The sequence below is a fragment of the Acanthopagrus latus genome, chromosome 21 (genome assembly GCF_904848185.1).
Source record: "Acanthopagrus latus isolate v.2019 chromosome 21, fAcaLat1.1, whole genome shotgun sequence".
Taxonomy (NCBI): domain Eukaryota; kingdom Metazoa; phylum Chordata; class Actinopteri; order Spariformes; family Sparidae; genus Acanthopagrus; species Acanthopagrus latus.
Genome location: NC_051059.1, coordinates 22,533,312 through 22,561,306, shown reverse-complemented (window position 1 = coordinate 22,561,306; position 27,995 = coordinate 22,533,312). Strand labels below are relative to the sequence as shown.

At 42.3% G+C, this 27,995-nt stretch overlaps 3 protein-coding genes across 5 annotated transcripts; all 3 read left to right on the top strand.

The window, feature by feature from the left end:
• Positions 1–1,567: 1,567 nt before the first annotated feature.
• Positions 1,568–12,725, top strand: LOC119011610 (endophilin-A2-like). Of its 2 annotated transcripts, XM_037084894.1 has the most exons (9): positions 1,568–1,775; positions 6,244–6,312; positions 6,482–6,698; positions 6,968–7,101; positions 7,342–7,500; positions 8,296–8,399; positions 8,708–8,841; positions 8,973–9,029; positions 10,258–12,725. In XM_037084894.1, the coding sequence occupies exons 1-9, from the start codon at positions 1,731–1,733 to the stop codon at positions 10,437–10,439; spliced, it is 1,101 nt and encodes a 366-aa protein (XP_036940789.1). In that variant the 5' UTR covers positions 1,568–1,730; the 3' UTR covers positions 10,440–12,725. The 2 variants fall into 2 exon arrangements, with proteins under 2 accessions (XP_036940789.1, XP_036940790.1); XM_037084895.1 differs by lacking the exon at positions 8,973–9,029 and having other exon boundaries at positions 1,570–1,775; positions 10,258–10,439.
• Positions 12,726–13,150: 425 nt separating this feature from the next.
• On the top strand, positions 13,151–18,906 carry stap2a (signal transducing adaptor family member 2a). Its single transcript, XM_037084893.1, has 11 exons — positions 13,151–13,489; positions 14,271–14,342; positions 14,429–14,548; positions 14,629–14,685; positions 14,783–14,934; positions 15,030–15,161; positions 15,252–15,321; positions 16,223–16,325; positions 16,421–16,516; positions 16,599–16,727; positions 17,518–18,906. The coding sequence occupies exons 1-11, from the start codon at positions 13,244–13,246 to the stop codon at positions 17,571–17,573; spliced, it is 1,233 nt and encodes a 410-aa protein (XP_036940788.1). The 5' UTR covers positions 13,151–13,243; the 3' UTR covers positions 17,574–18,906.
• Positions 18,907–20,506: 1,600 nt separating this feature from the next.
• Positions 20,507–27,940, top strand: sema4e (semaphorin 4e). 2 transcript variants are annotated; one of them, XM_037085137.1, is made up of 15 exons: positions 20,507–20,816; positions 22,379–22,695; positions 22,827–22,972; positions 23,591–23,653; positions 23,739–23,837; positions 23,930–24,029; positions 24,131–24,241; positions 24,351–24,502; positions 24,662–24,840; positions 24,945–25,101; positions 25,266–25,488; positions 25,622–25,737; positions 25,841–25,998; positions 26,087–26,139; positions 26,250–27,940. In XM_037085137.1, exons 2-15 carry the CDS (start codon positions 22,587–22,589, stop codon positions 26,918–26,920), a joined length of 2,337 nt encoding a protein of 778 aa, XP_036941032.1. In that variant the 5' UTR covers positions 20,507–20,816; positions 22,379–22,586; the 3' UTR covers positions 26,921–27,940. The 2 variants fall into 2 exon arrangements, with proteins under 2 accessions (XP_036941032.1, XP_036941033.1); XM_037085138.1 differs by lacking the exon at positions 20,507–20,816 and adding an exon at positions 20,842–21,050.
• The last annotated feature ends 55 nt before the right edge of the window (positions 27,941–27,995 follow it).

Sequence of the window (27,995 nt, the reverse complement as noted above, 5' to 3'; positions counted from 1 at the left end):
CTTCTCTTTCCCTGTATGACAAAATGTACAAGAGGTATATTACTAGTCCAAGAGTAACTGAGTCACACAGCGCGATATACATTGTTGTCCGATGGGATACATTATATGTGGTTTTAAGAATGTAATAAATGGTTTCTTTTTCTTTTGAGAAGTTTCGTTGAGTCTTATTTAAACTCGGAAGTTGGTTTTCATGTCCATTTTACACGACCCGTCCCTCATGGAACTATTAAAGCACATTAAATTTGAGCAAATCAAACATTCATCATCTACAACACAGTCATGAAGCTCAAGACACAATACCCAAATCACACATACAAAACAAACACATCAGAAACTTTATCTGGATCCATTGGTGCTAAACTCTGTATATTTGATCAGGGTCATCAGTGCTTTATCCCATGCTTTGGAGACATGCATTATCAAAGAGGTATTAAATAAGAGCTCCATCCTCAACACAGACCAAATGTAAATCCAGAACATTAACTTTGCATGTAGGCATATTGGTGACTGATTACTCTCTTAAATCACAGATCATTGATATTATAATCCTGCAAATTAAAAGGCCTTTATCACTCTAATGTTCTAAAGTCTCTCATCAGTCAGAACACCGAGCCATTCCCTGTTTGCAGTGAATATAATTTGGTGCCGCTTTTCTTAAATATCATAAAGGAAATTTCTGTGTAAATTTTATATTTGAGAGTGAAAGTTCCTTCTTTATCTTGGAAGCAACAATTATCACCCAAAGATCCACTGGGGGGGCTTTCAACCACCTCTCAAGGACTTCACCAGGAGAATGGATCTTACAAAGACCGAGGAGCTTGTGTGAAAATATCACATTTTTAACCATGAGCCAAATGATTAATGACAATGGAAAAAGTACATTGATCAATGAATAATTATTAATCATACATCTTTATTTCTGTAAAATTTCCTGGATCAACACACTTAATATATAATTTGTGCCAGATATTCTGTTAGTGCAGTTAGTGGATTGTGATTTTGTTGTTTTGTTCTGTACATCTACTGCATGTCTGTCCGTCCTGGGAGAGGGACCTGTCCTCTGTGGCTCCACCTGAGGTTTCTTCCATCTTTTTTATTTTACCCATGTTAAAAGTTTTTTTTTCTCAGTATTGACAAGTTGTTCCTTACTCGAATCGAGGGTCTAAGGACAGAAGATGTTGTTCACTGTACAGTTCGTAAAGCCCACTGAGGCAATGTGATTGGGATTTTGGACTATATAAATGAAACAGATTTAAATTTGATTTGATGAAAACAATCTTTTTTTTTATTTTTTTTGGCTAGCTTTTTTTGGTTTGTTTGGTCATAAGTCTAAATGAGGCAGCAGCAGTGGTGTGTAATTGGGGGTGATTTTTTTTTGTGTGTCACCTAAAGTCAAAGTCAGCAATTTATTCATTCGTGACATTTTGCTGAGAAAGAAGGATGTATAGATGCATGATTTATGAGTGTGTGTGTGTGTGTGTGTGTGTGTGTGTGTGTGTGTGTGTGTGTGTGTGTGTGTGTGTGTGTTGACCCACTTTATCCAGCAGGATGGAGCCTCCCACATGAAACTGGGTCCAGGAAACTGTGGTTGCCTAGCAAGTTTCACATCTACGGTGCAAAGTTTGAAGACGTGCTCTCCGCCCGTTGCAAACTACAAACCCACAGCAACTTCTTCCAAACTATTTTTTTCCCCACATCGAGGTCCAAGGTGGTCACGCTGACGGTGCAAGATGTCCGTCGCAGGATTTAAGAAGCAGTTTTACAAAGCGAGTCAGGTAAATGCGCGACTTCTTTTTGTTTCTCTTTCGCGTTAGCCGGTTAGCTTAGCTGGCTAACTTAGCTAAGTCTATCGGTACTTTTAATTGCGAGTTTACGCTAGCTTCGTGCTAGCACAGTGGAAAACGTTTCTAGGTAATGACAAAACGCGCCTTTTTGGTTACATACTAACGTTTTATGAGGTGTTTTAACTTGTTAATAAAAATATATATATATACGACCAACGTTAGCTGTGCTGTCATTAAACTCACCAACTGTCAAATTTGTTGTGGCTCGCAGGTAACGTCAACGGTCAAACGTCAAAGTAGCTAATGCTAATCTGGAGCGTTAGCAAGTTCACGAAACGTTGTTAGTTTACTTTATTGTAAAACTAACGAAAACTAACGTTAGCGTGGCTACTGGTGCCTTAACCTTCCTGTTAGGTGTAGTAAGTTCATTTAGTAGTCGGGAGGTTGTTTTCTGTCGACGTGGAGTGTAACAGGACTTTGCATTGTCACTAACTTGAGGTTAATGTACACGATCGACCTTAATTTGCCGTCACAGAAGTGAAGCATTGATAGGATGAGTTTCTGTTCCAAAGGAGATGCTGGATTTATGTCATGGGCGGTGTTTGGTTTCGTTGTGTTTGTTGTCATGTTAAATAGCAGGCCCATTTCATTGCTCAAGGCTTTTACCCCACCGTGCTAAAGTGATGTGCGCGTTTGTTTTCTGTGATTTGATGTATTGCACAATGTGTTGTGGTGATAAACATTAACCCTGTCCATTACACACGACACATGTTTGTGCCTTGAATCACGTACATCAAGTCATTAAGTCATTTCTCAGCTTTGAATATCAACTACTACTAACTTATTTTCTCATATATAAAGGGTCTATTATGTGAAAGAGGTGCTGAGATGGATTAATTGATATCACATGGATTGTCATTTAGTTTAGATTAGTTTCCAATACTGAACATCTTACTTGGATATAATTCCAGTTTTCGGTATACATTGTCTGTAATTATCACGTCCAGTAATCAGCATTTTTCTGATTATCGGTATCAGTGAGTTTTCTCAACAACCTCTCACAAAATGACTGGCCCCCAGCACTATCTGTAAACTTGTCACAATTGATAAGCTATAATCACACACATACACAATCTGAATACGAAAAGTAACCAGTAACTAAATGTATCAAATAATTGAGGTGGAGAGGAGAAAGAAAAGTAGCAGAAAATGGAAATACTCAAGTAAAGTACCTCAAAATTGCACTTAAGAACATTACTTAAGTAAATTGTAATTTATTAAATTAATTTAATCTCGGGTTGTTTGAAGTTTTGAAACAAAGAGTTTAATTTGTTCTGCACTGGTCCCAAATTTCGGTTTCAGTCTCTTTGATTTCTAATAATTGGGATTGGGACTGGAAAAGCCATATTGGTTGACCTGTAGAAACATTTATGGAAAAACTTAAAGCACATATGCTAAGACTAGATTGATCTGGAAGTTTGAGAAGCATGTCAATTCTTACAATTGCAAGTGTTGAAATCCGCCCCGTCTCTTACTGGTGCATCGCTATCTCAGCCCTGCTTGTGTTCCTTTTCAGAAATCGGGGATTTATTGAGTGAGGATCTTTTCCAATTCAAAAAATCACATAGCACACATTAGTCTTAAAAGTTGAGCCATCTCAGCACCCACATGAAGCTCAATCAGACATGGAACGCAAAGCCGGTGGCCTGATTTTTGTTGACACCTGTTCCGCTTGTTGCTTTGGCAGATGGGTGTGTATTGGAATCCTAGTAATGTGAATTCTCTGCCCAAACCACCTTCTTAGGTAAACCAGTATATTTAGTCAGAACATTTACAATACATCAATTGTAACAAACCAAAAGTCTTATTTTCTGTTAGCTTTTGCAAAACTTCAGCAGTGCAGGTGGATTTCTAACACCACAGTATAGTGGTACGGGCCAGCTACCACTGAGAAAGCCTAAACTATTGGGGCATACCGCATAGCTTGTAAAATATAAGTCCTTTATTTAACATCGTCTATTAGCAAAGGCCAGCAAGTGTTACATCATGACATTCAGGCTGTTATTGTTGTATATATTAGTTGCCTAGCCAAGGTCCACTTCGTAGTGTGATTGAACATTCACAGGGGAAGTGATTAACAATGATCATCCTGTAACAATGCAATGATCTAAGATTGAAACTAATGATTATTTTCATTGTCAATTAATCTATTGATTATTTTCCTGCTTAACTGTTTAGTTGTTTGGTCTTTAAAATTTCAGATAATGTTGAAAATGACAGATATGGTTGATCAGGTGCTCCCAAAGTTCAAAATGACTTCCTGAAATGTCTTGATTTGTCTACAATCCAGTAACATTCAGGTTACTGTCATAGAGGAGAATATGACTTTTAACTATTTATTTAAAAAATACTCATACCAAGATAAGACTTTATTGATACCTCACTGGGGAAATAAACTGGTTACAGCAGCTCACGAGTTGTAGGCACAGGGGGAAAAAAACAATGATTCTGTCACAGATTAAAAAAATAAAAATGAGACAAAAAACAAGTTAAAATGGAAAAATAGAAGAATAAATTAGAGATATTAATAAAAACAGATTACACACGCAATCGCACAAACACACACAGAGTGTGTAGCAGTATACTAAAAAAAATTAAATTAGGAATGTAAATGCACACAGAAACTGGATTGCAGAGGATACCAACAAGATAGAAAACATGAGTTGCATTGCAATTGATGAGCACAATAGCTGGAAGTTAATTTAATAGTTGACAACAAATCATTAATATGTGCTGCTCTACGATGTTCTGCTAGGGAACATTGGGTCCTGGCATTCGTGTGGTTGTTAGTTAACATGCATTACCTGCCTGAACTTTGCTGCAGACCAAGCAGCCTCCCAGATTGATTGATTGGATTCTGATCTATGGAGACTGTAGGCCAGGTTAACCCCTCAGGCTCTCTCTTGTGTTCATTGTGACGATGCTGAGCAGTTTTTGTGGTTTGGTTGGTCTGAAACGGTGTTTAGGTGGCTGGCAGGTGTCAAGTAGTATCCTTACGTATGTCAGGACCCAAGATTTTCCAGAAGAATATAGCATTGCATCATGATCATCAGTGTTATAAACTTCAGCCGTTAGTGGTTAAACGTGGCCATTGATAGTTATTGCATTATATAAGGCTGATATTCTGCACATGGTGTTTGTTATTCTGGACCCATTGTTTGATTTTAGTTTACATCTTGTCCACAATGACCAAAAAGACTCAATCCAAAAAGAATCTGAAACTTGTTTTAAGTCTTTCGTCCATTTCAAGTAACAAAATGTAAAGATGGTGTAAAGCTAAGTATCATATAAGTACAACTAAAACTCAAACTTTTCTGAATAGATAACATGCCATAGGCAGACTGGGATGGGCAGGTTTGTTTGTCATGGAGGACAAAAACCTGGTGATGGCAGACATGAAGCCAGATGGAGTGCTGGAAGAGTGGTGGTGTTCTGATTTCACACAACAACTTGCCACAACTTCACATCTGGTGCTGAGAGATTCATTAATTGCTGTTTGAAATGGTGTGTGTATTAGACTTTTTAATTAGCAAACATGTGGGGTAGAGTTGTATCCCAGTAACCAGTCAGCAGTCTGTGCCTCAGGCTTATTGAAAGCCACCAAATCATTTGCACAAAGCAACTCTGCCAGTCCTGTGTATTATATAAATCAGTGAGATTGATTGATCCATCTGGTCATAGAGTTATGTGCAGCATGGTGCAGACAGCTGCACTGAGTTACACAGACAGACACACAATGAGTCTCTGTTTGGCCTGCCAGCCAACTGCACAGGATTTTAGAGTTTGTTGCTGTGGATGTGAAATGGTGACTGTATGTGCCCTGTGCGAGGATATGAAAAAGTGAGCGAGAGCAAGATGAAGTTAGCATGTGTGTTTAGTAAAAGTATCCATGCAGCAGCTCTACTGTAGGAAACTGCAATGAATGTGCTGACCTGATGGAAAAAAAGGAAAATCCTCAGTATAAAACCTTATGGAACAGAGACTCTCGGCACAGAGGAAAGTCCAGTTTTTCTCTCCCTCACGCAGACTTGAGGAGGTTCCTCCACTAACGGAAAACATTGGCATGTCTTGGAATTTGAGATTTGTGTTAACAAGGCCCAGGGAAAATAGAACAGTGTGGTTGTGAATGTCTGATTCAAGCTTGTTTGACAACAGGTTCTTTTGTTGAGCAAACCTCTCATCCCCTATCAGCTCCAGAATTTTTTTTCTGCAGTTGACCTCTTTCTGGAGGTGTGTAAGTGGAGAACAGTTCACTAAAATATTCACAATATTATCAGTACATTTCTTATTGATACACAGGACTGAATCATTTATTTTCTCTCAAGAACACATGCATGAGAGACCAGGGAATGCTCTGACTTCAGTCGGCTTCATTGCTGGAATTACTCTGTGTTCACAGATGGTGAGTGAGAAGGTTGGAGGAGCAGAGGGAACCAAACTAGATGAAGACTTCAAGGACCTCGAAAGGGTAACATACATACATTTTAAGAAAAAATCTATACAGAACCTGTGGAACATCAATATTTCCTTTTGGTTTAGTGAAAGTTTAATGTTAGTTAAACACTATCGAAGGCTTACAGCTCAGAACATGCACACATGTATCGATTATTGTCTCTCTCTCTAACCTGTGCCATCAGAGAGCAGATGTTACCAGCAAAGCAGTGGTGGAAGTCATCAATAAAACATCAGAGTACCTCCAGCCCAACCCAGCAACGAGAGCCAAGCTTTCCATGCTTAACACGGTGTCCAAAATCCGCGGGCAGGTGAAGAGTCCAGGTTACCCCCAGCCTGAGGGCCTCCTGGGAGAGTGCATGACAAAGTATGGACGGGATATGGGCGATGACACCAACTTTGGTAAGAACAGCGTTAAACAGTTAAAGAATGAGGTACTGGGTGGAAGAGATGTTTGTTTGGAGACTGTGAAAAGAGCAAAGCGTACAGCAATAGGGGAGTTTGCATGTTTGTATTTGACCACTGGGTGATGGTGAATCTGCTTTTGTTAATTTTTTTTGTTCATATTTTAACCTTCACTATAGATTTAACTATTCAAATCTTTATTAATATTCCTCACAATGTCCCACGCTCCCTTATGCTACTATTTTGAATGTGTGTATACTCTTCAGGTGGAGCTTTAGTAGATTTCGGGGAGACAATGAAGAGAATGGCTGAGGTCAAGGACTCTCTGGATATTGATGTGAAGCAGAACTTTATTGACCCGCTGCAGGCAGTCGCTGAGAAGGATATCAAAGACATTCAGGTAGAATCAGAGAGGTAGTATGCTTCTGCACGTACAGGCCAGGCATTGACTAATGAGACTGCACTTTATGAGTCAGCATCACTAGAATAAGAATAAGCATTTAAAGTCCAGATGCATGAAAGTGGAATTGCAGCCAAATTGTTTCAATCTCAAAACAATCATGTTTAAGTAAAAATACGTATTAGTGTAATATCATCTGAAACATAATCCTCCTAATCCTAACTCTTTTCATCCTCTCAGCACCACTTGAAGAAGCTGGAGGGCCGACGTCTGGACTACGATTATAAAAAGAAGCGTCAAGGTAAAATCCCAGAAGAAGAGATCAGGCAGTCCCTGGAGAAGTTCCACGAGTCTAAAGAGATGGCAGAAAGCTCCATGCACAACCTGCTGGAGACAGACGTGAGTAGCCTGTAGACTAAATTTGATTCACTTTGCGTTGCAGATGGCACATTAAACTCTGCTGGTCTTGTCTTGTGGAAAAAATGTGTTTATAAGGATGTGTCTGTTCTAATTTTACCTCCTGTTGATTAACAACTGCTGTGTTACCTCGTGTAGGAACAGGACATTTAATTTGATCAAGAGCTGTATAGTAATTCGGTTTTATTGAAATGTATCAGTGACGTAGGCTAAGTGATGTCAACACGTTTAAAGTCCAAGGTGAGATAACTGACTACAATAGGCTTAAAGTAATAGATAAGCAATCTGATTGAGTCAGTGTCAGTGGAAATGCAGCGTCACCTGATTATGTGTGCACACAAGCTAAACGTTTAATAATCCTGTCTAGTTTTCTTTATGGAGCCAAGAAAGAAAATCTCATGCTTGCCAGTACATCTTTTGTGTGCCTAGGCAGGTCCAGCGAACTATGTTTTCATATAGTGACAGGGGAAATGCATTTTGCTTGCTACTCACAGCTTCTCAGCTAGCAAGCCACATGTTGCTCCTTCAAGAACAGTATGTCTTTTTTTTCCCCACAGTGACTTGCAGTAGTGTGAGCTTGTTAAACACGTTCTGCTTGGTATTTACCATTTTTGTAGCTGCCCACTGAGATGCGTCAGAGCGAAGTTATTGTGACAAACAATACTGATGTAATGACGAGAGACAGAAATGCAAATGGTTAACTCGTAGAGAATGCTCCTAAGGGCCTCTGCTGTTTGGTCTCACTCTAAAGTAATTTTTGTTTGTATGTGTGCATAGGTGGAGCAGGTGAGTCAGCTGTCTTCTTTTGTGGAGTCTCTGGTGCAGTACCACAGACAGGCCTCGCAGATCCTGGAGGAACTTTCTGACAAACTGAGACAAAGGTCAGTGCTGTGACTATTTATGGAAGATGGCATGCCTTTTGTGTGTTAAGGCTGTGTCCTCTGGCTCATGACGACTGATGATTCAGCTGCACCATTGTTTTCTTTTACCCATCTGATTACAAGTAGGGCATGTCAATGCAAAGCTAATGCTGGCAGCAAATCACTTATTTTTACAACAGTATGGACTTTGATAAGTATCTTTGTTTTTTCATGCACAGATAATATTTGTATCTATTTGTTTGTATTTGTGAATTTGCTTACTTTTGAACTCGGAGAGGTGACATTTTCTGTTCTGAATTTGTGTGCAGGGTAAATGAAGCTCAGTCTCGTCCGAGGCGTGAATACACACCCAAACCCAGGCCAGTTTACGACTTTGGAGAGGTAGAAAACTCTAACGGAGGATACTCGCCAGCTGCAGCAAACCCCCCAGCTTACTCTGCCGGTAAACTCTCATATGTATATTTTGTGATAGCTGTGTGAATGTGTGTGCAAGGCCTACTCCCAAGAAGGCATGTGTGCTAGTCAATCTCATTCTCAAGACTGATGTGTCTTTCCTTGTGCGACATCACCCAGCCCCAGCACAATATCCAGGTTCATCCTTCCAAAGAGCCTCCATGAAGAGCAGACAGCGTGAGTGAGACGGATGAAGATAACATGTCACTTACTTACAGAACTAGAATGTTTCACTACTTTCACTCACTCTGTCGCACATCTGTGCAGCAGAGGGGTGCAAGCATGTCCGTGTGATGGTAAAATATTTGACTAACACTGTTGAATGGTGTCTGTAAGGTTTCCAGAACAAGACGGGGCTTGTCATGGTGTGAGTTTTACTCTGTCTGATGAAGGCTGCAGATATATAGAATTGTCAGCAAACCAGTGACTGTTGAATTTTAATCCAAGTTGTCAACCAGGGGCCTCATTACTTAAAATTGTCCTAACTACTTGTCCTATCTTAAGTTTCAAAAGGTTAATACCATTGCTTGCCACCAGCACTCTGATATCAATGTTAGTTTCCCCAACAGGCTGCATTGATGTTATCCTCTTAAACAGGCTAACATCAATGTCAGCTCCCTCAACAGGCTAGGCATAAATGAACAGTAACCAAGAGTTACTGTCTGAGCAGCCTTTCAGTCACAATATTTCAATGTTCATTTTGTTCTTTTGTTTTTAATCGCTAAATCCTGTCCTAAGTTAAGATTCCCCTTATTACACATAGAAAACATGTTTCTGTATAACCAAAAATTCTCAATGTCTTCCTGGACTGAGAGGAGATAGAATTTCATGCTGAGGAGGTGTCTGTAATGACGGCCCAGACCATACGTTTAACACAAGATACTTAATGAAACTGCAGTCACGGTTTTCTGAATTGTATCTATCTGACAGCCAGTATTGTGCATCGGCTGATTAATCTTCTGAACCTCAAGAAAAAAAATTATTCCCTGCCACATAAATTCATTTTACAGATGTGTTATTATTCAACTCTTCAAGAGAAATTAAATGTGAAAATTATCGAGCCTAAAACTTGAAGATGATCATCGTGGTTGGAATAAAAAAAAAAAGGCCACCATTATATAAAATGTCAGCGAACTGATTTTGATCTTGAACGTCAGAAGAAGCTTCCCTTACCACACTGATGACTAATTTGTCAAACACATCCTGTTTTATTGACTTTCCTTTTACAGTCTAGTCCAGAGTCGTGTCGGAAAACATGCTGGTGACGCACTGTCCCTGATGACGTTCTTTTAAAATGTACTAATCTTGTCAGGGGGAATTTGCCCAGTAATCTTATTACAAACTGACAGTATTTGTTCTGCCTCCCTCCTTCATCTCTTCACTGTTTTGTGTCTTCCTACTGCAGAGCCGTGCTGTAAAGCCCTCTATGACTTTGATCCAGAGAACGAAGGTGAGCTGGGATTCCACGAGGGCGACATCATCACCTTGGTCAGTCGAATTGATGAAAACTGGCTGGAGGGGAGCATTCGAGGCAGAACAGGATATTTCCCCAACAATTATGTTGAAGTGATGGTGCCTCTGCCATGAAAACAGCCAGGAAATAAGAGGGGCAGCAAGATGGAAAGGAAGAACATGGGGGATGATGGAGGATTGTCTCTCAATAATCACAAGATATCTTTTTTTTTATTGTAAATGAAGGGTAAACATCTCAAGACAGGGACCTACTTTTTGTATCTAGGAGTTGTTTGAGTAAAGAACTTTTTTTTTAATTATTATTCTGTCAGATAATGTCAAGATTTAAGGGATTTTTAAAAACAATAAGGACCCGAGAATGTTTAATCAGAACAACGACGGCTTAATCTTTGGGTGCATTTTCCATATCATGAGTCCTTAAATTCATTCTCTATGCACCTGTGCACTTTGTACACTACACCTCCATCACTGGGACTGCAGAAGAAAGAGAGCATGTCACCTGTCCAGCAGTATGCTGAAACACTAAGAAGTGCAACTACTTTACTCGTGACCTATTTTATACTCACAAGAGGACATTTCTTGTTCTATGTACTGTTCATATTGGTACTGCACACATGCATGTATACACATGCTTCCCCGTGAGCACTCTTCTACACTCCCAGTCTCACTCCTGTGCCTTCGGGCTTCAGTACTGTTGTCCACATGGACTAGAATCAACATGGAGGCAGGGCTGACTTTCATCGGTGTTTGACACTATCCTCCACTGCCATCTGGTGGTACTTGAGATCATTCTGAGTCATTATTTAAGTGGTACTCACATGAGGTCTCTTTTATCTCTTAACAAAATCCCTGTTAGGTGTCTTATATTGTCTTGTATTTTAGTGTAGAAGCTGTGAGGCAGTTTAGGTGACATTAATCACATTTTAAAAAAAAATGTTGTTTAATAGTTTATTGTTTCTTAAGAGCTAGAGGCGCCCATGAATATACTTCATTTTATCATCTTTATCACACTCAATCATTACAAAGTTGTCAATGGTTTGATTTACTTTCAGCACTTTCTCATTGCACTCCACTCTCTTAGTGCTGATGCCAAAGAAGGGCTGCACAAATTCCCAGATCGGACAAACCTGCTGTTTGGCATTAAGTCTAAATGTTTTCCAACGCTACAAAATTAAGAATTTTAGAGATTCTATGCAAACATCTGGTTTTCCCTTTTTATTTTCTTCATACTTTAAATATGAAAAGCAGACGTTTGTTCCCATCTCTGTGCAGCCCACAACAATGTAACATGATTCGCCCCCCCACCCCTGATATTTTGCAGCACCACACCAAAGCCATAAGCTTGCATCCTTCAGCCCCTTTATTTTCTCAGGCTCTTTTGATACTGCTGGCAGTGTCATTCACAATGTTTTGTGGGCTTTCACCCCACTGTGTTTGTCAATGCATTTTCAGCCTGTGATTTGTTTTCCACACACAGCAATGGGGTCAGCTAGGTTTTTGTCCTCTAACCTCCAATTTGAAGCATGGAAATTAATCTGATGTGTGATTGGGTGTGTTTGTACCTGCCTCAGTTTTCAGGCTGAAACTGTGCACCAGACCTGACAGAAAATGCAATCTCCAGACTATTGTGTACAGAATATACTAATAATGAGGAAGGCCTGTGCACAATAGCTGGTTTCAGTTTCAATTAAGCCTATTACAATCTTGCTATGAACTGTGAGGGCTGGTGCTGCTCACTCAAATGCCAACTTTCTCCTCTTGTCATGATCCCCTTGTTAGACCGCCCCGCGCCCCACTCATCCCTCACGTATCTGTTTAAACTGGGAGTGGAACAGACAGCTCTTTTGAGCAGGGAAGGGTGCACAGCGGTGGATTATGCCCTCCCTCCCCCCACTGGTCTTTATTCACCACCTGCCTCTGTACCCCTACCCCCTTTCTCATTATCTGCCCCTTCCCAATCCCATGGTGCCTCTGGAGCTCAGTCTCCTGGTTCATCCCCTGGAATAATCTCCTCATTGTTATCATAGTATGTGCCTCTTTATGTTATTTTGCATGTTATTCATGTTATGTATTAGGGCCAGGGGCTATGGCCATGCTGGGTCATATCTGTGTGGTTCAGGTGTGGGTTTACATGCCTCATTACACTAAATCAAAGTTTGAGAGGGGGGATAAAGCAGGGTCAGGGGTTCAGGTTGAGCTATTATGCAGCATGTATAATATTGATGATGAATAATGTCATGGAACAAAAGGGCGAAGATCAATTTTTGTGAGCTGCTGCTGCTGTCACAGCTGAAACAGTTGTCCGAACGCTTGGGCTGACATTTATTACTACACTACGTTCTGTGATGGCTCCTTTAGCATCCTTACCTATAAGTGTCTACACTTTGCAATAATGATGAATGAAGTATTATCAGACTTTAAAAGCTTTATTTTAATGTGACCAATGTTAATGGATTTTTCTGTGTTTAAAATGTAATCGCTTTGCATGTGTCTTCGCTGCAGTTTCTGTGTCTTCTGCAATGCCTTATATTTTTTTTGTGTGTAACTGTGACACCACGGGGAGACTAAAAGTGGGATTATCCTGGATAATCTTTAGGATATATGGATTACCTCTATACAAAGTGTAATCATATGTGTATTGTGTATTTTATATTTTTGTAAAGGGGATGCTGTTTGTTTCTCTTCTTCAAATAAATATTGAGTAATTTGGCTCTCAGTGTGTCTTCACAGTTGAATTGATGTTTTTTATATGTATGATTTGTACATTTATGCAGAAAATATCATGGGACTGAAGAATTATCTTTTTTTTTTTTTTTTTACACTAGATCTTATTTAAATCGATGTAATTACATTATCACATATTCTATATATTATATTTTAAAGATTCAATTTTAAAACCTTCACATCCACACGTCTGCATGATCCCCAGACACAGCCGGCTACACCAGCCAGCTGTTGGATTATTGCCACAGCACTATCTCATCGGGGAAGGCGTGTCACTCCCCGAATTACTCAGCGCCCCTTTGTCCTCGGTCGGTGCCCAGCCAGCGACACTCATGGCGGCTGCACCCGTCAGGCAGCGCTCCGGGTCGGTGGGACCCCGGGCGCAGCTCCCGCCCTGCTACTACGAAGGATACCTGGAGAAGCGAGGGCCGAAAGAAAAGGTAGGATCAAGTGCCATGTTGTTTCTGATGCATGCTGTGGTCAGTAGCTCTCCCTGTATATATTTAGGTGTGTGTGTGTGTGTGTGTGTGTGTGTGTGCACCGCACACCGGCTGGTCTCCCCATTTCCCAGAGAGAGCTGTCAACTTCCTCGTTGTGTTAGCATGGGCGAGGCGATCGCTTCACATAGCGGATCACAGATTTGTTGTGTTGTTGTTGTTAAAAGTCTGGTCTGGTATTAGGAGGCATGCAACAATTTATGAACGAATCGCGACGTGTGAAGCGTGGAGACCCGACTGCTGTCAAAACACTGTCATTTCCATCCCATCACAGGGAGGATTTGAAGCGGCTGTGTGTTCCTTATCTGTGACATACATGCAGCATTTCCATCACTGGCTCTGAGAAACACTCTGTCTGACAGTCTGATCAGTGAACTGCATCAGCCAATACCTTGCATGCAAAGTTGCATACAGTAAAATTGAGGATATCCCTCAATAGTTATATTTTATGTTGTTTTAATGTGTGTATATAAGGTGACAAAGACCGGTGCAGACCCTCCCCCAGGCTCACCCTCCCTCATTAGGCTCATTTTAATGCAATATAGACGTGTAATGTGAGCCCGGCTCAGGTGCAGGGGACTGCGCTGATCCATGGCCGCAGACTGACAGCAGCTGTGACCCACCCCTCTATCCATCTCTTGGGACAGGAAATGTGGAAGTCATAAAAAAGGGGCAAATGAATACCCATTAGACAGATGTGTGTGTTTGTGTCTGTGTGTGACAGGCTTCCAGGCGGCTGTGGACCTGTCTGTGCGGGAATTCATTGTTTTTCTTCAATAATGCCAAGGATGCTCATGTAAGTTCAAGACAGAAAGTAGGCCAGCAATTTTGGGGGGAATCACTGTGTGTTGAAACGTGTGTGTGTGTGTGTGTGTGTTGCAGTACGTGGAGAAGCTGGACCTCGGTGGGTTTGTGTCCCTGAAGGACGACTGCAGCCGGGACAGAAACCTGGAGGCAGCCAGACTCATCCTGCGCATGAAGGATGGAGAGACCAAGCTCACAGTAACGCCCCTCAACAAACACACACACACAATTAAACTTAAAACTTGATGCTTGATTTAAAGGGCTGTTGTCTTTTCCAGGCGCCGAACTTGGAATCAAGGGAGCTGTGGAAAGGGTTCCTCTACTCTGTTATAGATGTGAATATCCATCTTTTGCACACGTGCATCCCTTTACCAATCCGTCTCTCTCTCTTATGCCGTCTTGTAAAAATTCCTCTGTCTTGTGTCATCACAGCTGAATGTCCCGTCCTGCCTGACGCTGCTGCCGGGCCAGCTCCAGATGCTGAAGGAGGTGGTGGACAAAGAGAGGTCCAGGAGGAGAACCCGAACCCCCACACGAGCTCCTCCCTCGCCCCTCTCTGTGCCTTTAGTGGGAGAGATCCCACCGTGAGTCCCCCTCCAATGCCTGCTTATTAGAGGATGCACTGTAGCACCTTGAGTGTGTGTGCATGACTAACAGCGTGCCTGTGTGTGTCACGCAGGTGTTTCCGCCCGGTGTCTCGAACAGAGGCTGAAGTCCTCTTGGAGAGGCACCCAGACTGTGGCAACATGTTGCTCCGTCCCGGCAGAGACGGGTGCTCGCTGGCTGTCACAACTCGGCAGGACCTCAACGGGTAAACACCTGCCGAACATCTGCACGGCACAGCTGCACATCTCGCAGTCAGACACAACATTCACCGCAAGCTGTTTCTGTTCCTGTCTAGGTCGGTGTTCAGACATTACCGCGTGACTCAGAGGGACCAAGGTGGTTACGTCATTGATGTAGAAAACCCTGTGAGTGTGTAAAACTTGCAGAACAATTCTTATTACAGAAGATTTACATGTTTATTCACAGTTTATAATGTTGTATCAGGGGTGTGTTTTTACAGGGGAAACCTCAGGTAACTTTTGTCCATGATACAGATACTTTAATTCATGGTATCTGCTGATAACGTTCAGCAGACTTATTATCCGTGTGTCATCCGAATCTTTTTAATGTCAGTAACATGAGGCCAGTGACTCATGTGGCTATGAAAAGCCACAGCTTGAACTGCCTGCAAAAACACACAATTAACATGAATAAATAGATATGAATCAACCACATCATGACTCATACCCTGTGTGGTTCTTAAAGAAATACATTATGCTCATTTTCAGGTTCATAGTATTGTTATAGGTTACTACTACGATAAGTTTACATGCTTAAATGCTCCGAAAACACATCATGTTTTTCAAATTGTCCAGTGCTGCAGCTTTGTGTCCCCCTCTGTTTTAGCGCCTGTCTCTTTAAAGCCCCTCCCCCTGGATACCCAATCCACTCTGATTGGTCAGCTCACACATGCCTGATGCAGTGGAGCTTTAAACAACAGAGCAGCTGTGCAGAATCAAGTCTCATGTGCCAAACTAGCTGCAGATTGTGTAAACGTGTGACTCCCTGATGTAGTCACAGAATCAAAGTGGGGGGAACTGCTGACGAGGCGTTTCAGGAGCAGTGTTTCCTGTGGGACAGAGGAGCTGCCGTTGGTCCAACTTTGACCTTTTTGACTTCCAAGATCTTTCTACATGCAAAAGAACCTTTAACATAAAAGTTAATCTGTCTCCTATAATAGTAGTGGTGCAAATACAAAATGGGAATATTGGATGGATGCATGAACATTATTTGAGGCATGTCAATAAAGCAGGTTTTCTTTTCCAGATCCCCTGTGCTGACCTTCACGAGGTCATCGACGCTCTGGTAGAGAAGACAGCAGGAACTCTGCAGCCCTTCCTCCTGGAGGAGCCGTATGAGGAGAACATCAGTGAGGAGATGCAGCACAAACATATATTCAGGATGTTTATGTTGACTTCTTATGCTTTTTTTTGCCATGAGGCTGAACTCTCTTTGTGTCATCAGCGTACGTTTCGGCCAACGATGAGAACGGAGAGAGGATCCTCCACACCGCCCCCTCCAGCCCGCTGCCCAAGGCCCCCGCCCTGCCTCCAAAACAAGGTTTGTCTCAACCGCACAAACCTCATGCAGTCAGTCTGCACAACAGACCGTGATAATGATCCCTGCTTTCGTTCTGGTGCAGATCGTTGGCCCGGCAGCCCCTTGTCCAGGTCTCCCGCCCCTGACCGCCGTATCCTGACTTCCCCAGTGCCGGCCTCGCCCACCAACCCGATGAGACGACTCATCCTCTCCCCCTCACCTCTCGCACAGAGTGAGTAGACAGTTAATCCTGATTTATTACCAGATATGGCTCAGCTCAGTGGGTGCGTCCCAAGACTCACACTCGCAGTATTTGCAATTAGTCAGCACAAGGGAGCGATAAGCAGGTGAAGGGTTTTTTTTAATCTTAGAAGAGCTCACTGGGACGCTCTTGATTAATAAGGAGGACACAGCTTTGCTTCACTCTCGCAAACACTAAATACTATACATGGCACAATTAACAACAGATATATAAAATGAACCATCGGATGACCCTAAAAAAACAACACGCTGGTTACGGGTCGGTGGCTCGTTTGACGGCACAGTTTTGAAATACATGCTGTGTGCATTTCTTCCCGTGGATTTAGCATTTTGATACTCTCACAGTTTTTACATAGCACACAGACCTGCTTTATCATGAAGACAGGGAAATCATACTTTTAACAATACAGGGCCTTTAACACAGGATCTTGTAATATTATATTATTCTCAGCAGTCCCATCAAGAGGAGCAGATTCCTAATATTATGTGATTCGTAGAGACTCTGCCACAACTTCGTAGACCAGAATAATAGCACTGAATCCAACATCCAACTTCATGTCTGCAACAACTGGAGCGATGTCAACGACCGTGACAAACTGTTGGATTCGCTTGGCTCTGAAGTGCACATCAATTGTGGGTTAAGTGGTGTTTTTCTGACTCATCCACCACTTGCTCTCAACACACGCACTCAAGCTCGAGACAGTAAGCGTCGTTAACTGAGCTGGACCTTGACCCGGTGTGTTTCCTCTGTCTCTCCGCAGCACTCAACGAGGAGCTCAAAGTGAAGCTGGAGAAGAGACGAGCCAGTCAGGAGTGACCCGCTCGCGAAGGAGCGACCTCCTGTCACAGCACACTTGATCTTCAGTGCCAAACCCCTTCTCACCGCAGCTATGTACTCATCTTGTGCCTTCTAGGTGGAAGACAAGGGACTACAAATACCGCCACTTTCTCAAAGGAAGATACAAAATGCTCTTAGTCTGATTGTTTTTGGTCTGATGATAAAAGACTGGCTGGTAAACACTGGATTTGGGTCATAAACTACATTAAATGCTGCCTGCCTCGGTTGGGGCAACACTCCACCAGTGCTTTGTCTACTTGCATAACGCTGTTTACAAACTGACTGAGCAAAAAAAAAAATAGGGACACAAGAAATCATTTTCCTTCAGCATAAAGTCCAAGAAAACACTGAATCCGTATGACAGATCTTTGTGGCGAAGCGCTGACACGTGCCGGACCACCAGCTCAGCCTGATGTTTTCTGTCTGAGGCCCCTGAAGCTGCTGATGAAACTGCTGCAACACTGGAGACTAAGAACAAACAAACACAGACTCGCAAGATTAACACTGGAACAACAAACTCTGACCTGGGACCTCAGATACTTTATCAGCTCTGAAAGTGAAAAAAGCTCGACACGAGCTTGAACGTGAGACAGGAATCGTCTGAAACTGAAAACTACACGATCTCTGCCTGCTGCTCCCGAGTGCTGTTTGTGATTGATAAGCAACCTGTGATGTATCGTTGATTCAGTGACACCATTGTGACTCCTGTAGGACTCAACTTTAACTGTACTGTCGGTGCTCATTTGAAAGTGTTTCCTTATTCTCTGCTGTTGTGTTCCTGTCGGTGCTATGACACACCAGTGCTCAGACCTACCTGGAAACCCCAGGTGATTTTCAGTTCCTCTTCAAGAAACCCAATCGGCCGTGTTCGTATGTGAGGGGTGCCCTCTGGTGGAGCGTCTGTCGTCTAAAGGGGCGAAATATTTGCAGCACAATGTCTTCGCAGGCGTTCACTTGGCAAAAACCGGCCCGTTTATGATGCAGACGCAACCTGGCAAAGACTTTTGGCTTCATCACAGCATTACACCACGCCCTACCTCTAATAACAAAATTATAATTTATTACAGAGCTCAAGGTGTTGAAACATGAAACAAGTATTTCTGGACGGGGAACTCATGTATGTGACATTTCTGTCATCTGGCCAGTCCTTACAGATGTGATGTGTCTGAGTACTAGTGGCAAACTGTGATCAAGTGTCTTCTTACAATGAACGGTTTCTTGTATGTTTGTACATGACGTGTTGTGTCTACTCGATCAATATCAAAGAATAGTGTTTGTTAGATAACAGGGGCATTAAATTGTTTTGCATGGATGTGATTTGTCCTTGTTGTGAATTGATAGCTTGTGCTTTCTCTGAGCGTCGGGTTCTTAGGATCCAGTCATTGATCGATGATTGATGAGGTTGAATGAGGAAGTTAGATAACGTTGGAATTCATCAATAATAGGTTAATAATTGTTACAGAGAGGATGCCAGACAATCTGTCCTGTCGTTTAAGATGATAATCAAGTGTTGCTAATGATGCTGACCACAGAAAGATAAAAGAAAAGAGAAAATACATTATGGTTTACAAATGTCTAAGTGTTTTTGTTTACAGTTTAACGTGGTGGTCAGTGTGTTTTCTTTCATCGTCAATGATCTCACACACCTCAGTAAATACTTTAATTAGAAAACTGTTGTTTCTTCAAGTTAAATAAAGATAAATAGATAATTTCATTATTTTAATTGAATTCTGCAACCATTAAAAGTGTTTTTTTCAAAGTATGATTGACTTCCCTCGACTAATTAATGAAAACTATCCAATTTTGGGATGTACGTACCAATGAATGAAGTGTGTTCTTTCTCTCCTTTAACTTTTTTAATTATTGTGCCTTCTGTCCTCTCTGACAAAGATATCATCTTGACTGAGGCAGGATATTTTACAGTTTAACAGGTAACTTTATCGTCCAAAATCACATCAGTGCACTGAAACAATAAACTTTACTAGGAATTTAATAATCATAAATTACTCTTAGCATCTTTTCTGCATTTTGTTCTGTCAAAATAATTCAAAAGTCATACTAGCACAAATTGGACAACAAATACACCGATACTGATGTATCTGATTAGCCAATAATATCACCAGTATACCAGTCAGGCTCTAACATAGATCCAATGTGCAATGTGTACAAATAGAGGGCAGCATATCACCAGAGTAAACTAACTGCATGTCACTGTAACTACAGAGAGAATTTAAGTCCTATAAGAAACACACACACACAGTGATAAAGCGGTACTCCTGCCACCCTGCCACTCCTCTCAGCAGCATCTTGAGAGATAGTAGATGAATCAAATGTTTTCAACCATTTTAATTAATTTTCTTAATGTTTTAAACTAAAATTCTTTCACATTGCATATTGCACCTTTAAAAGTAAACAAAAAAAAACACTAAATGTGTCAGTAATGTAAACTGGAGGGACCCAAGAAAGGTGAACATCTGTTTAATTTAATACAATTTAATTTGAATTACGCCTACTTTTTGCTGATATTATAGTTGTAATTGTTGGTAATGTTTTTTTGCTGTTATTGTATTTTTGCTGCACACTATGCCAGGAAACTGTGGACAAAATAACAAAAACACGCACAAAAAAATTTGGTAAAAAATTAAAAATTATAATCAAGTGCAGGTGCAACATGAATATAACTGACACGATGACTGCATGAGAACAATTGAAACATTCATAAAACGCAGGATTACACCCACAAACACAAGCGCTGGGTAACGTTACTCCATCACTGCTGTTTCAACATGTTGCTTAAAAGTTTAAAAAAAAAAAAAAAAAAAATCCCCTGATCACCCCGCAGCTGCTTTTATACTCCACCTTATCCTGAATCAGTTGAGCTCATCTCAGACGTATAAACATGTATGAGAACAATGGAACCTGAATCGGATCACAGATCAGCTCCTCCCGGCTCCTTCACGGCAGTTTGAAAAAAAAAAAAAACAGAAGACCTGCGGGGCCAAGCGGAGCAGCAGCCGGCCATTCAGACCCCTCTCACCGCTGGGAGCCTCTCCACAATAACGCTGGGGACCGCTGTGACTTTGAGGGGACCTGGATAGAGACAGAAAAACAGCCTCTGAGCTGCTGGAGGACACTTTTCTTTTTGTTAATTCTTGTTTTTTGTTTGTTTGTTCCAACCGTTGGACCTGTAACGTCTCACGCGGACAAGCCTTGAAGGAAGTTGTAAGTTAAGCTAGCGCGAGTCAAAGTTTTCTGTCAGCAGACGGGCGGTAGCGGGGCGTGAAGGGGGGGTGGTTCACCACACCGTTCAGGCGGTTAATATTACTATGAGTTAGCTTTACGAACGACATGTTTATTAATGGAGAATTAGTGGTTTAAGAAATCGCTCTTAAAACAGGTGTTCCGTGTGTATTTTTAAATAGAAGTCTCCGCCGGTTTGGGCGTGTCGATGAGCAGGTAAGTGATTAACGTCTGACGGTTAACTCTCTTCACATCCTGCACTTTGCTAGTACGTGTATTCGGGGAAATATGGAGGTTAAAATCTTAATTAAATGCAGTAGAAATGACCTAAACTGAACACATTCTCGTCCGAATTAACTGAAACGACCCAGCACGCTTGCTCTCAGATTGCTCCAAGCTGCATTATTAATCAGCACGACTGATTTCAGACCAGCTTTAACGATTCCGCGCACTTGCACATAATGTGTTTTAATGTGCTTAAGTGCTGATGTGCTTTGTGATAAGTTGTCCTCATATGTGTTGTGTTTTCATACACCTTCTACCTGCCGGGGACAGCTGCTGTCATGGTCCGGGGGAGTGGTTCTCTTATTTTACTTGTGTGTGTGCTTATGTGTTGTGTTGTGTTTTGTTTTTTTTTTTATGCCATCGAGCTGCCAGGGACTGCAGCTCAAAATTAGCCTTTGTGGCTAAATCTGGCACCTTTTACATGATAGACTTTGTGCTCGTGTTAACTAATGTGTATTGTCCCTTCCCAACAAACAAGTATGAAAGCCAAGGTGCACTGTGACTGTGTGTGTGTGTGTGTGTGTGTGTGTGTGTGTGTGTGTGTGTGTGTGTGTGCAGATGATGAATGTTGAGTGAAGACTGGTTTGAGCCCCAGGGACAAATATGTGAGACATGTTATCAGAGCTGCATTCTCTGACATGCTGCAGCCCATCAGGAGCCCACAGCACACCTCTCTTGGGCAAGTGCAGTACACACCCCACTGTGCACATTGCGGGCCATATCACAGAAAAACAACAGCTGTTACTGTTACAGCAGGGTGTTTAGGTGAAAATCAAGCCCAGGCTGATAGTCACTGCGGTGTTAGAAGAGGTAATTGTGAGTCAAACCACCGTGTTTCCTGCTCTTTTGCAACAGAGTTGCTGCAAGAGCGGCTCTCTCATCTGCACCAGTTTTTGGCACTCGGTGCGGATCTCTCATTGTGTGCTTGTGTTTGGTGCTGCAGGAGAGCTGAAGTTGACATCCCTGCACCCCGCTGAATGCCTTTCATGGCCCTGCATTAACATCACTATGGCACTGACAGAATTACTGCCGCGCTGACTTTAGCTCACTCTAGCCTTTTCTGGCCGTCCCTCTACTCCTTTCTTTGTTTTTAACACTTTGTTTTCGATGTTTCTCTGCACACATCCACATTTTCTTTTTTGTTGTTTTTTTTTTTGTTGTTTTTTTTTTTTTTTCTATACATATTTGAAGCTACTATTTTGTCAGGTCTCACGTCTGGTGAATTGATTGTGATATCCATACAACCTTGTCTCTTTCAGCCCTCCTTGGCTTTGTTTCTTTGGACTGAGCCATCCATCTCATCATGGACAGCCTGCTGAGCGAGGCCAGTAAAGGGGCCAGTGCCCTTCAGTCAGCCCAGACCTCGTCACGTCATAGATGCCACTTGCTGTCTCTGTTCCTGTATGACTGACTGTTTCAGAAACAATAAAGCTTAAATTCCTCTTGAATTGCCTGAACAAAAGAGCCATGCATCCGGTGCTGTCCCTCGCTGTCTTTTGGCTGCTGCCCCTGGCCTTGACGCTGGAAGAAGACTCACGGCTCGACTGCCGCCCCCGTAGATCCGTGCCCTATCGTAGTGAGTGTTTCTATCTGTCTTGTTTCGCCATGAGTTGCTGGCTTATGTGGTTTAAGTTTTGCCTGACTTATTGAGAAACAGGGTTTAATCACTGGTGGTTGCTGAGTTCATTGGCCATATTCTGTCTCCAGGTGACAACGCTCAGAGGTTTCATGAGGAGGGAGTATTCAACTACTCCACCATGCTTTTGAGAGAAGATCTGGACCTGCTTGTGCTTGGTGCCAGGGAGGCAGTGTACGCACTTGAACTGAAAGACATCTCGAAGAAACGCACTTCAGTAAGAAAACCTTTGTTAACACTGCAGTTAAGGCCAATCCCACTTTGGAACAGCGCCCATTAATGGTTGGGCTCAGTCTACTTCAGTTTATTATCAGAGCTTTCATGACCTAGGGCTAAGAACATTTTGAGAACAGACTTGTGTAACATGCCAGGCAATCTACCCTCAGCAGAGCCTTACAGGCAGCACTTGCCTTGAGAAAACTGTTGTGGAGTAAGTCCTGCCTGGGAGACAAACATGTTTTATGACAATGTACACTGTTACTACAAAATCACTGAACACATACTGAAAACCAACCAGCGTTACTGAAAGTTATTCATGATTTCAGCAGTTATACCTAATTAAGTTACATTTGCCACTGTGCTCAATCTTAACCTTTTTTTACTTTCAAACTTTTGTGTAAATGTCAAGGATATGAGTCATGTGGAACATCTCCAGTGAGTGCCATATATCACATTATGTCCCCGGTTTGATTCCCTATGTTCCCTGTCTCTCTCTCTCTCTACGCATTCAGCTGTCAAATAAAGGCATGAAAAATGCCACAGAGTGTTGTATTTATCTATTTCTACAACAGAAAACATTAAAATGTCTCTAAACTTTATGACACTTTTTTTTTAGGTAAAATGGGAAGTGACCCCAAAGCAAAAAGATGAGTGCAGAAACAAAGGAAAAGATCCTGAGGTGGGTCCCTTTCTGAGCTTTTTCCTTTTAAAAATGTTTTGCATGTTGAGCAGATGAAGTCATTGCTTTTGAAATACGTTTCTAGATGGACTGTAAGAACTATATCAGGGTCCTGCACAAGACAGAGGACGACAGGATGTATGTGTGTGGAACCAACGCTTTTGATCCGGAGTGTGATTATATGGTGAGAAAAAGCTGCTTATCTTCATTCATATTCCACACTGAATAAATTGATACAGTGTATGTAGAATGACTCAAAGATGTTGGTCTGTGCAGTCCTTTGCAGATGGAATGCTGACTCTTGAGAACAAAAGAGAGGATGGCAAAGGGAAGTGTCCATTTGATCCTTTTCAGAGATACGCCTCCATCATGTTCGGTAAGGAGCAGTTATAGAACAGATAAGAGAGGGAGGAGGATCAGTTTAAGTAGCAGGATGTTTTCATTTATATCTGTGTGTCTGCTGTTGTGTCTTGCCAGAAAACAACCTGTACTCAGCCACTTCAATGAACTTCCTGGGCTCTGAACCTGTCCTGATGCGCAGCGGTTCTGTCTCCATACGTACTGAGTTCAAGAGCTCCTGGCTTCATGGTAAGATGTGATAGTGTGTAATCTGTTTGTTGCCCAGTGCTATGTTCACATTAATGTTTCACTTTGACAGCAGCAGACTCAAAATTGATGTGTCTTCTTTTTATGTCAGAGCCCAACTTTGTTTCCATGGCCCAGATGCCAGAGTCCATGATGAGCGCAATAGGAGATGATGACAAGGTTTACCTGTTCTTTAGTGAAACGGCTGTGGAGTGCGACTGCTACAACAAACTGGTGGTCTCCCGTGTGGCCCGCGTCTGCAAGGTGAAGGAGTTTCTTTCAAATAACAATGACATATAAATGGCACTTCCTCAATTACTGTAGGTTCGTTCAGCCCTTTCCTTTGCGTGATTGTGCATCCCGTATGTCTTTGTGTTTTTCCACTTGACATTGTGGCATGATGGTGTCTTTCTGTGCCCAAAGGGGGATCTGGGAGGTCAGAGGACCTTGCAGAAGAAATGGACATCCTTCCTGAAGGCAAGAATGGACTGCCCAGTGCTTGAGTCTCAGCTGCCGTACATTATCCAGGATACATACCGCTGGTGTGACCCCCAGCAGCACTGGAAGGACTGCTTGTTCTACGCTGTCTTCACACCACAGTCGTACGTTTGAATTAAAAAACGTGTTTGTGTTAAAGGCAGGAGGCTCTTGTTCTCTTCAGTTGTCTCTGGCACGCCTCTTGGCTCATTTTCTGTTTGTGTTTCAGGGACACATCAGACCTGTCTGCAGTGTGTGCGTATCGTGTGTCCGACATCAGCAAAGTGTTTGCGGAGGGAAAGTACAAGACACCAGTCACCGTAGAAACCTCTTTTGTTAAGTGGGTGATGTACAGCGGAGATGTCCCCGTCCCTCGGCCCGGAGCTGTGAGTGTGCCCTCTAGTCAACGTGTGTGTGCATGTGTGAGAAACAAAGACAAAACTCAAAAAGCAACTCTTTTTTTTTTTTAACAAGTGGCCCAGCAGGAAGCTGATTCCTTTTGTCTACTGAGTCTGTTGTCTCTATCTTTTCTCTTTCCTTCCCCCACCAGTGTATAGACAATAAGGCTCGTAAAGAGGGCATAAATCAGACCCTGGGCCTCCCAGATCGGACCCTTCAATTTATCAAAGATAGGCCCCTCATGGACCAAGTCATCCAGCCAATAGGAGAGAAGCCTCTACTGGTGCGGAGGGGAGCTACATTCACATGTATTGTAGTCAACCAAGTGCAGGGAGCAGATGGAGAGAAGTACAACGTGATGTTCGTAGGCACAGGTGTGTTTCGTCAGGGTTGCATTCTGTTTGTGTCACACTGATGCTTTTGCTAACCAGACAACATCAGTGGTGAGCATTACGCCACAAATGTCTGTGTTTAAATGTTGCATGTTCTCTGTTTTCATACAAAAAGAGGATGGCACACTGCTGAAGGCTGTAAACTACGATGGAGAAATGTTCATCATTGAGGAAGTTCAACTCTTCCAGGATAAAGAGCCGATCAAGATTCTAAAATTCTCTAATGTCGCGGTAAGTTAAAACTCCTGCATATCTGTGTTCACAGTATACCAGAGTGAGGCCCACATGAGTGTTGTTGCTCTGTGTTTGTGTGTGGTGGATCCACTGTGTACAGGGTCAGCTCTATGCAGGCTCAGACTCCGGAGCAGCGCAGATACCACTAGCTACCTGTGAGAGGTCGTCATCCTGTATGGACTGTGTGCTAGCCAGAGACCCGTACTGTGGCTGGGACAAAGTTGCTGGGAAATGTACTCTTCTCTCCAGTTCACAAGGGTAGGCAGCTGTCCTGACATGAAGAGCATAACATGTTGTTTTGATATTTGTTGTATCCAAACTTCAATTATTGTATCTACTGCTTTAGAGAACTAATCCAAAGTGTGAAAGACGGAGATGCCTCTCTCTGCCCGGATGCTGGTGAGTTAGTGCACACCATTTGTACTTCATACTTCAAAGAACCATAATTGAGGTTGATTGTAGGCTGTTGAAATGAAAATGCATCTGATGCTCCTCTGTTTTGTCTTCAGATCCTGTTAAGCCCCTGAATAGGTCCATCTGGCCTATGGGAAACCTAAAGCTCGACTGTCCTCCGCCTTCCAACATGGCAGAAACCACCTGGGAGCGAGACGGCAGCCATCTGATCCCTGCGGAACGCCTTCAGATTCTCCAAGACGGACTGCTTATCCTGAACGCCTCACACTCTGACGCTGGACAGTACCGCTGCCTGTCAGTGGAGCACTCCAAAACTAGCAAGTACACGACTACTGTGGTAGAGTACCAGATTAGTGTACATCCAGCAGGCTCTGGTGATGGGAAAGCGATTCTTCCCCAGGCTCAGACAGACGGTCCCTCTGTGGCTGGACTGCAGGCTGCAATAGGACTCCTTGTTGTTTGTCTTCTTGCCCTTTTGACCTGGAACTTTTACAAGGGCCATCTACCACTGCCCTGGAACTGTGGAAACAAGAAGGTAGAACAGTCCCTTGACCAGGAGAGTCTGAACTCTCATGTGACCCACCAACAAGCACAGAGGTCTGCACAGGCAGAGGAAAAGCCCCTGGTGGTGGGAAGAGACAATGGCACCAGTAACAACAACCACAGCGGCGGGGAGGCAGCAGGCAGTGCTGCAGAGGAGGAGAACAATGCCCCAGAAGTTAATCTTCCATCTCTGCAGTTTATTGATGATGAGTCAGAGATTTAAAAAAGACTATCCCATTACTATTACCAGTTTCCCATTCAATGCAGTTGAAATGTGAACAATGAAAGGGAATATCCCACTACTGGATTCATCGTCTCAGCTTAATTTTTGAGTAGAAATCTCAACAAAATGTGGTTCAAACTTTGTTTTGAGAATATGAACTGTTGAACACACCAAAAGATTCTGATGGGCTTTGTTCTGTATGACAGACACTTGAACTCCTGCACCACTTCTTTCTTTGAGTACAACTGTTTGTATATTTAAAAGTGTATTTTAGTTAAGGGATGCATGATATGTTCGGCTGATGGTGGGAAATGTATGTTGTCAGCCGTTAAACTGCTCCATTGAATTTATAGCTGTTAAACAGAGGTGATAAAACAAAGCCAAACGTCTTTGATTAATGCGTCAAGTGCCTGTACCCAGGTAGAGCCACACAGAGTAGACTTAAAGCACAAACATGTTGTCACATGGACGTTTTTTCAGTTTCAGAGAATGATAATATGATTGCAGCATGCAATACACGTTCTGCAGTTTTAACACATGAAATCTGATTCGAGCTGTGGAATATTAAATCATCCATCTCAGCTTTTCTTCCCCTCAGGTGTGCATAAACTAAAGGTGATGAATTTCTTTTAAAATACAGAAGTTATACATTGTTTATCAGAATGAGCTGTATAAATCCATCCATGGTGAATTCTTACTTTTTAATTGTTTCTACTAATTGTCTTAAACCTCATTTTAGATCAGAATATCTTGTTATGACTGGTATGATTTCACAAGGAATGTACAATAACTGAAATTGAGCCATTTCACTTCTAACCATTTAACCTTTTGTTGTATTAAACCTTGTCTACCTGATTGTTGTGTTGTTCCAGCGGAGCCACATAGCTAACAGGATTTACCACTTTTCTGCAAGACTGGACTAGCAGAGAATGTAACGAACATGTGTGGAAGTTAGCTGCTGATTTGAATCACATCTTTGTATGACTGTCTCATTCTTAAACTACTGTCCCTCTCTGCTGACTGATGAGTATTCAATGTCAATGTTTGTATTCTGTATCTCAAAGTATGTTTTACA

Coding starts and splice junctions, on each gene's coding strand:
- sema4e (XM_037085137.1), top strand. CDS start 22,587: ATGCATCCGGTGCTGTCCCTCGCTGTCTTTTGGCTGCTGCCCCTGGCC. Junction 24,030..24,130: donor ATACGCCTCCATCATGTTCG/GTAAGGAGCAGT, acceptor GTGTCTTGCCAG/AAAACAACCTGTACTCAGCC. Junction 24,503..24,661: donor GTGTGGCCCGCGTCTGCAAG/GTGAAGGAGTTT, acceptor CTGTGCCCAAAG/GGGGATCTGGGAGGTCAGAG.
- LOC119011610 (XM_037084894.1), top strand. CDS start 1,731: ATGTCCGTCGCAGGATTTAAGAAGCAGTTTTACAAAGCGAGTCAG. Junction 7,102..7,341: donor AGGATATCAAAGACATTCAG/GTAGAATCAGAG, acceptor TCATCCTCTCAG/CACCACTTGAAGAAGCTGGA. Junction 8,842..8,972: donor CCCCCCAGCTTACTCTGCCG/GTAAACTCTCAT, acceptor GACATCACCCAG/CCCCAGCACAATATCCAGGT.
- stap2a (XM_037084893.1), top strand. CDS start 13,244: ATGATCCCCAGACACAGCCGGCTACACCAGCCAGCTGTTGGATTATTG. Junction 13,490..14,270: donor AGCGAGGGCCGAAAGAAAAG/GTAGGATCAAGT, acceptor TGTGTGTGACAG/GCTTCCAGGCGGCTGTGGAC. Junction 16,728..17,517: donor CCCCTCACCTCTCGCACAGA/GTGAGTAGACAG, acceptor GTCTCTCCGCAG/CACTCAACGAGGAGCTCAAA.